Raw genomic sequence first — 9,480 nt, 5'->3', positions numbered from 1 at the left:
CCATCACTTACACTTTTAATCTCCTCCATACACTTCAACAATTGAAATCCCAATTATTGAGGACAAATAGCTTTTTTGTTAAAACATTAAGTATTTGTTTGGCGCCGCTTCACCAAACAGCTTTCAAAAGCTAGTGCTTTCAACTAGCGATAAGGCAATGGAAAAAGCTCCATTATGGAGGTTTTTTGTTGGACCTCTCAGCAATTCAAAAGTTTTTTTTTTTTTATTAAATTGTAAATAATGATAAATTTATTTTATTAAAACTAATCTTAATAATAAATAAAAAATAATGTTCACAGCTTGTGAGTTAGTATCATCTAAAATTTTTGCTAAATACTTTGCACCTTATTTCACAATTTTTATTGTAACTTTTTTGCATAGTTTTTGAGTTAGGGTTAAAAATCACAAGAACCCTTCTACCAAAAGAAGTTTAGATAAGGATGAAAAATGTTTATTGGAATCTGTAAAAGATATGTGTTTTAAATTTTAAAAATTGGGTGAGAGAATTTTTATCACATATGACATACTTATATAATGAATCCTTAACAAGTCTATTTATGGGGTATTTGATTGACATTTTGAGGGGGAAATGAGGGGAGTCAAGAGTGAGAATCACTCATTCCCTCCTTAAAACACACCTTATGAATACACTTTTACAATTGTGGAAATGTAAAACAAATGTCTGGAGATAACAACCAATTGACCGGCTACAAGCCCCTCTCACTATTGTTTGTTCTGGTCAACTCCAGCCGGAGCTACACCACCACCGACTCCTTCTCTCTTCAAACAAAACAAACCAATCATCATTAGCCTCTAATCATGATCGATTTAATTAATCAACCGATTTTGTCATTTTATTTTTGAGGCGCTAATTCTTAGCTTTAAGCATGCAGGGTTGAACTGGAATGTGTCAATGGAAGGAATTCTAATAAACAAACAATAAAGTCATCTTCTTTAAGAAATTGATTGATATTCACACAAAAAGTATATAAATGATACAAAAAGACTCAAAAAGTATTTCTCAAAAAATAAAAGCAAGAAAGAAAGAGAGAGAATCTGGTGGGTTTTGAGCTGTGATTTAGCTGTCTTTTCATGTAGTATTTCTCTCACACATCTCCAAAATAACAAGAAACAAAAACCCCTTCTCTTTCTTCAAACCCAGAAACCCGCTTTTCTTCTCTCCTTCTCTCATCATATTTTTCTTCCTCTTAACATTGGCCCTCTTTCTCAGATCTCTGGAAGAGAACAGAGAAAGAAATTGAACACACAAAAGTGGCATTTGGTAAATCAGATGTCTCATGTGAGATGAAGAAGACCCACTTCCACTCACTCTCTACTCTTGTAGTCCCCATTGTCTTTTTCTTTGTTGGGTTAGTTTGTGTATGCTCTGCTGAGCAACGCATCTCCATTACCAGCCATGGAGGTCTCACTGATGCTGAGGCCCAGTACATCAGGCACCGCCAGTTGCTTTACCACAGGGATGAGTTTGGTGACCGAGGAGAGATGGTCACAGTAGACCCATCTCTGGTCTTTGAAAATGATAGAATTAAGAGTGCTTACTATGCTTTACAAGCTTGGAAGCAAGCCATTCTCTCCGATCCATTGAATCTCACTGCGAATTGGGTGGGGGCTAATGTCTGCAACTACACCGGCGTGTTTTGTGCTCCTGCACTTGACAACCCCAAGATCCGAACCGTCGCCGGCATTGATCTCAACCATGGGGATATTGCAGGGTACTTGCCGGAGGAGCTTGGGATGCTCGTGGATCTCGCATTGTTTCACATCAATTCAAACAGGTTCTGTGGTACTGTGCCGCAGAAGTTCAAGAAGTTAAAGCTACTGTTCGAGCTAGATCTTAGCAACAATCGATTTGCTGGCAAGTTCCCTAAAGTGGTTCTTTCACTACCAACACTGAAGTTCTTAGATCTGAGATTCAACGAATTTGAAGGCACTGTCCCGCCAGAGCTTTTTGATAAGGATTTGGACGCAATCTTCATCAACCACAACCGTTTCGTGTTCGATCTGCCGAGCAATTTTGGTAACTCCCCTGTTTCGGTGATTGTGTTGGCGAACAACAAATTTCATGGCTGTGTACCTTCAAGTTTGGGGAACATGTCGAATTTGAATGAGATAATTATGATGAATAATGGGTTCAGATCGTGTTTGCCTCCTGAAATAGGTATGCTCAAGAACTTGACTGTGTTTGATGTAAGCTTTAATGAGTTAATGGGTCCGTTGCCGAACACTATTGGCGGTATGGTTAGTCTTGAACAGCTGAATGTGGCTCATAATATGCTCTCCGGGAGTATTCCGGCGATTATTTGTCAGTTGCCTAATCTGCAGAACTTCACTTATAGTTATAACTTCTTCACCGGAGAGCCGCCGGTATGCTTGAGCTTACCGGACTTTGATGATCGGAGAAACTGTCTGCCGGCGAGGCCGAAGCAGAGGTCTACTGGGCAATGCAGGGCGTTTTTGTCCAAGAAGGTTGATTGCAGCTCGTTTAGATGTGCCCCTTTTGTGCCTTCTTTACCTCCACCTCCCCCTCCCTCACCGCCAATTCCGGTGCCTTCACCGCCTGTTGTGGTGCCCTCTCCTCCCCCGCCAGTATTATCGCCTCCCCCACCTGTATTCAATCCCCAATCACCACCTCCACCTCCTCCAATACTTTCGCCGCCACCACCACCACCACCACCACCACCAGTTTTCTCACCCCCACCCCCACCATACCCTGTTTATTCACCGCCTCCACCACCTCCTTCACCCCCGCCGCCTGTTTACTCTCCTCCACCACCGCCTCCACCAGTTTACTCTCCACCGCCGCCTCCACCAGTTTACTCTCCACCTCCACCACCACCACCACCTCCTCCTCCACCTCCACCTCCACCAGTTTACTCTCCACCTCCTCCATCGCCCCCACCTCCATCCCCGCCACCACCACCGCCTGTTGTGTCTCCCCCACCATCATCACCACCACCACCATCATCCCCACCACCTATACCATATTGCGTACACTCCCCACCACCGCCTCCACCCAACTCACCACCACCTCCGTCTCCAACTCAAGTTTTCTCTCCACCACCTCCAATTCCTTATTATTATAGTTCACCGCCTCCACCACCACATTCGCCCCCACCTCCTCCACACTCTCCACCGCCTCCCATTTATCCCTATTTATCGCCCCCACCACCTCCTCCCGTCCACTCTCCACCTCCTCCAGTCCATTCCCCACCCCCACCATCCCCGCCTCCTTGTATAGAACCCCCTTCTCCACCTCCTCCATCGTCATCACCACCTCCACCAACTCCTTATAAATCCCCACCGTCACCCTCACCTCCACCACCACCAGTAACTTACTCAGCCCCGCCACCGCCACCGCCACCAGTTCAGTACCATTCCCCTCCTCCACCATCACTATCACCCCCAACACCAGTTCATAATCACTCGCCACCACCTCCTGTTCACTACCATTCGCCACCCTCTCCATTGCCATCTCCACCACCACACCCAATTCCATGTGAAAATCCACCACCTGCTCTCTCACCGCCAATTGTTTATGGTAGTCCGCCGCCTCCAGCCCCAGTGTACGAGGGGCCATTGCCACCCATTCCTGTGATTTCATATGCCTCACCTCCGCCACCACCCTTCTATTGATTCTTTTGAGAACAGAAAAAATTTACATTTTTACTCAGCAATCACGGTGTTCGTATCTCTTACTTTCTCCTCGGGCAATTCTCGCCGCTCGTGGAGTGAGAGTTGGAAAATTGGAACAGAAGGTCGGCGTGTTTAGAATTCACTACGGGCATTGTTCTCTCATTGGAATCTCTTGGAAATTTGATTGTTGTCGATGAGAGTTGAATAAGAAGAAGTGGAAGAAGGGATTCTCTCCATATTTATTTGAATTGTTATGAATTGTAGGTTACAATGAAAGTGTATGTATAGAGACCATAAATTCAGGGCTTACAAAATGCAGTAACAGCAGCTTCTTCTGCTGTTGCTGCTGGTTTCGTGGGGTTTCATTGTTATTATCTCTTCTTTTATATCATACTTTTGTTCATTTTTTGCTTTCCAATTTTATAGTATAATCACCAACATTTCACTTGTATTGATTTTCTTAATTCATGGATGGATTGCTTCTTCTTTGCAATGTTATGAGGTTGGGTTGTGTTTTCTTCAAGTTGCATTTGGTTTGTGCATTTGCATGTATTATTCAAGAAGATGTTTTGGATGTTCAACAGGGAAGATGGAACTATCAATGTTATTCAAAGTCATTGTTTCCTAATTTGCTGTCTGATTGAGATCTTGGTAGGACCCCAATTGGCCATTTTAACTTCTCAAGTCCTCCTTGATTCTTGGTATGAGTCAGATTCAATGATTTTATGATTTGTTTAATAATTGTGGGGATTATCAACATGTGCAACAGCATATTACAAGTTAGAAGCTTTGAATTTGAAGTCCCCTTCACGCGCAAATGCTCATCAAAAGCTTTAAAAAGGTTCAGTCTATTTAACTATGAAATACTGTTCTTGAATATTATAGTCTCCAAATGAAGGATGGCAACACATTATGATCTAAAGACATATTATTAAAGCATACCTGATTTTCACTGAGTTGGATGCAATTCTTGAGAGTGAGACCAAAATTCAGAGAGAGCCTTCGGTATTTTTGTTCCAAGAAAAATTGAGAGTGTGAGACAACAACTGATCTTTTAGGGGATTACAACTTCCCTTTGAAACCCCTCCTTGGAGTGGGTTGACCCCATCTTGGGTGCTCACTCCAAGTGCACCATGGCTAGTGCCAAGCTACCCATGCCAACACCAAATTTCCATTGACTTTTCACTACTATTATTGTTTCTGGGTTGTGTTACATTTTTTCATTAAAAGCTCGAAAATTTGAAAAAATGGATCGCCGAGATGAATACTTCCAGATGGAGAATACAAGTTTTAACTCTTCATTAATATCCTACTAATTGGACAATCAAAATATTCGGATTTACATAGATCAAAATGCCCATGGTTGCTCATTAAAAATTAAAAAAAAAAAACCCTCCAAACATTAGAAGAAAGGGTCCCACCAGCACTGGTATTTAATTCTCTTTCAATTTACAATTTGGCCTGTCCTACTGAACATTTTCTATTTGCAGAGCAAGGGATAACCCTTGCAAATGGTCCTACAATTATTTTGCCTCTGAAATTGACAAGTCCCTTTCTCGGATCAGATTCAGTTGGCTTGTTGGCAATGAAAAGGCAAGAAACATAGCATACTTGGAGTCAGTTATTTTTTTTTTATTTTTTCCCGAAAACCATGGTTAGTTTTCCATTCATAACAATCTCTTTTGGGGCTCCTGATTCTAGTTAGCAACCAAACATCTACCAAGAGGATAGCTCAGTGGGTTAAGACTCTTCTTAATTGTGGTCACAAGTTTAAATCTCACGTACTTTCACCTCTACATAATTTCTAACAAGTCGCAGAGCATGTTGAACTTTATGAACGAACCATTTGTCATTGTGCGCTTTGTTATGACTGGTGATGGTTTTGCCCTAAAAACAATAACTATGATTCCAACAAGACATTCCGCAACGGATAGATACTTTCATAGTCGCTCATGCTCATCCTTTACCAAAAAAACAAACATCTTGTATTTGTCCAAATTAAACCCCGTTGGATAACTGTATGATTTACATTTATACACAAAACGTGCATGGTATGTGTTTGCATTTAAAATATGCACAACCCACTAACTTAAGGACAATGCTAGAGACTCTCAAAACCATTTCACATCCAACACTCCACATTAAATGGGGGTCTTTTGGGGTCTCAAGCATTATTCCTTAAAAAATCAAGAGAGCTTCCACTTGTTGCAAAACAAATGACAAATCCCACAAAAGATATTAATGCAAACTTACGAGCATGCATCCAATTCTCTTAGGGCAACTCCAACAAAGGATGCATGTGAGTATGTAAAATCCTAACCGCCAATATGCATTCTCATTTTTTAGTTTTTATCATTCCAACAGTGTTCTCATCACAGTATGTAAATTTGCATTTTCTCAAATGAGTTCCCAAATATACAAACCCAAAGAGGAGAGAGAGTGAGTATGCATATTTTTTAGAGAGTAAAAGTGAGTTAGTTAATTTAGGAACCATTGTTGGATTGAAGAGTTTTTCAGAGTTTGTAAATGAATATGTAAACCATTTTGAAGTATGCATAGTACACATTTGAAAACTCATTTTACATATCATTGTTGGAGATGCTCTTAGTAGATTTCATAAAATACAGTTAAAATGTCATTATTCTCTATTTTATAGATTATATATTCTACCAACACTAAATCGGATTATCTATCATATTCTCTATTTCATTAAGATAATGATTATTTCTCCATCTTTTTATTTTATTATGAGAAAGGATAAGAGTGTGGAGGAAAATATTGAAGGTACGCATACGCTGAGCTGAGGAGGTTATTCATTCGTATGAGATGATGGGGACAAGACAGTTCCAACCGATGTTCTGTACAGTTCCAACTACTCAAATGTCGAAGGAGATAGCAGTTCGGACAATAGTTATCAAGAGAGGCAAATTAACCGGTGCAACCTCACCTAGCCTCTGACACACTATAAATGCACGTATCATTCAGACATTTGGTAGAGACTCACTCACTTCTTGAATAAAAGATCAGACATTCCATGGACTAGGCAAGTTATCGAACCATACATTCTTGTGTCTTTGTTAGCATTTTATTATTTCCTTCTTTCTATATTGATTTTACATTCGGTGTAAAAATTGCATCGACATCACTATAATAGTTACTTAAAATATGTAATTTTTAGGTAATATAATGAGATGTGCTTCTTTCTCTATATTTGTTCTTTAAAATAGAGAAACAATCATGATTAAGTAATTTGATGTGGTTGGTGTAAATGATAGCTCAGATGCGGCTTTTAGTTTAGGACGTTTTCCACGTCATCTAATACAATCTCTGTTTTTTTTATTTATTAAAGTTGGTAGACTTTTTTAAAATTTTTCATTTTTTCATAACCATAAAATTGGACATAACTACCATTTAATTAGGAGGTCCGTGCACAGGCTGTGATTAGGTCAAATATATTAATGAGCGACCTTATCATCTTCAACCATCCTCTCACCAATTCTATTATATACACCCAAGCCAAGCCAAGCCACACATGCATACAAACTCACAATAGCACGCCACGTGGAAATTTGATGAAGTTTATTTGGAATCGATTATTATTATTTAAGGATAAGCTTACTTATTCAATGGGAATCTTCTTTTCTATTCTGAAACACTGGTCCTAAAGTGCTGGCCTAAACTAATTGACATATTATGCAAGTATTTTGGTCTTTATTATTCTTATTGGCTGACCAAATTTTTGGGAAATCAACCATTCTATATGACTCTTATTTGGATTGAAATATCACTAAATCTGTTATGTAATTACTACTTACCATCTGTTTGTTTGGTACGAATAACTTGCTTACTATTGTGTCAGCATCCGGTTTACTTAGTACATACTCGAAGAATAATGACATTGAATTCCCACGTCAAAACAAATCTCACTTATATTGTTGTTAATGAGGTAAATTATAGCGAAACAACACCAAGATATCCCATATCAATGAATAATATCGGCACATACAACTGGGACAAAGGTAGACAATCCAACAATGTTATAAACCTATTTCATATTACTAAACACGGTGCGTTTTAGGCTTGTCATTATGTTTGTTAGCAAGAGTGATTGCTCACATGTAATGGTTTCATTGGTTTTGATTGTTAAGTCGGTTGATCAGTTACTATATAAACTGATTAGTTACAGTTGTATGGGTACGATATTGAATGAAAACCAATCTTTCTTCTTCATTCCTTCTTGCACTTTCCATCTCTGTATTGTGTAATTAGGTCAAGGATGCCAGAGGCATAACATTGGTATCGGAGCTAGCTCTGCCATAGCCTTCTATTCCCTTCCTATTGCATGACTCGACGACATACTCATTCTACCATGGATTCTCGCATGACAACAATTGAGGTGAATTTGGAGCAGTTGTCAATGGCCTTCTAGAAATTGCATTCCATGATATAAAGCGATAATCTTGATTCCAAATTGGCAGCTGGATTCGAGAAGCTTCGCCATGAAATCATGAAGCAAAAGGAAATTGAACCAGGATTTGTTGAGGATGATGATAGATCTGAGTTAGGTCTAGGTCGTGTTCAACGTCGAACTGATGGAAATGATGGCCGTGGTTCATCTTAGCGATTTCCATGGCAAAAGATTGAATTTCCATGATTCATTGAGGGTGGTGACCTGCTTTCTTGGATACATAAAGCATAACAATATTTCTCATTTTATGGCACTATGGAACATCAGAAGGTGGTCTTGAAGTGATTATTACATAATTAAAGTACAAATATCGTTTTTAATCACTTTATATTTATTTCTATATTTTTAGGCCCAAAAACTTATAACCCATTTTTCAGTTCAAGTCTTATTCCATAAACATACCATATGAAGCCTAGTTCTGTTAAATCATGTGTCATCATACTAAGTGTAAAATAAACCACTTGCATCATCTATATATTTACATATCACCATTCCATTTAATCATCCTATCATGTAGATAAATATATATACACATGTATATATGCTTACCTCACATCATTTATTACCATTTGCATATGTACCGAAAGTCCATATATATATATATGTATATATATATATATGTATATGTATACCTTGGGTACCAAAAGTCCACGTAATAGTGTTATATATATATATATGTTTATGTATATATATATGTATATGTATGTAATTGTCTGACATCAATAAATGATCTATTGATTTGGTTTTCATGTATGCATTAATATTGCAACTTAACTTTCGTCCAAAAGTCTTCAAAATATGGCATTGAAAGGAATCATGTGAAGACTATTATTAGTATTCTCCATCTCACCAGTGGATTTTCACTACTATAAATTAAAACACCGAGACAATTCGAGGAGGAAGATTTTTCTGGAGAAACAAAGAGCAATTGGAGAAAAAAAATCAGGGAGTGAGAGATAAAATCAGAGAGTGAGTTCTTGAGTTTTATTTTTTCTTTTACATCAATTCTCTCACACATTCTTTCTAGAATTTCGTGAGATTAATTGCTGGTTGTGTAAACCTAGTATGAGGAACTAATCTTCTTACTAGGGTGACGATGGATCCTCTCTATTGTATCTAAATAAATTTGGTTTGATTAATTATTAGTTTATTTATGCTATGTCAAGTGTTAATTAGCTATTCTTTATTAATAATTAAATCCTGATGTCTAGCTACCATTTAGGGTTGATTACCATGATGCAAATTGAGGCATATGCCCATGTCCAATTTGAGACCAGTTTCTTACAGTTAACACCAGAGTTACTTAGACATAAATGTCATATGCTAGGATCTTTGTGATCGCTACATAAGTTACCATA

At 38.5% G+C, this 9,480-nt stretch overlaps 1 protein-coding gene across 1 annotated transcript; it reads left to right on the top strand.

Moving 5' to 3' along the window:
* The first annotated feature begins 1,066 nt into the window (after positions 1-1,066).
* Positions 1,067-4,147, top strand: LOC119993252 (leucine-rich repeat extensin-like protein 4). The gene has a single exon (XM_038840292.1). The coding sequence runs from the start codon at positions 1,306-1,308 to the stop codon at positions 3,652-3,654; it is 2,349 nt and encodes a 782-aa protein (XP_038696220.1). The 5' UTR covers positions 1,067-1,305; the 3' UTR covers positions 3,655-4,147.
* The last annotated feature ends 5,333 nt before the right edge of the window (positions 4,148-9,480 follow it).

The sequence above is a fragment of the Tripterygium wilfordii genome, chromosome 23 (genome assembly GCF_013401445.1).
Source record: "Tripterygium wilfordii isolate XIE 37 chromosome 23, ASM1340144v1, whole genome shotgun sequence".
Classification (NCBI taxonomy): Eukaryota; Viridiplantae; Streptophyta; class Magnoliopsida; order Celastrales; family Celastraceae; genus Tripterygium; species Tripterygium wilfordii.
This window is presented reverse-complemented; position numbering and strand designations above follow the sequence as displayed.

What these genes read in the sequence shown, in the direction of transcription:
- LOC119993252 (XM_038840292.1), top strand. Translation starts at nt 1,306, where the DNA reads ATGAAGAAGACCCACTTCCACTCACTCTCTACTCTTGTAGTCCCCATT.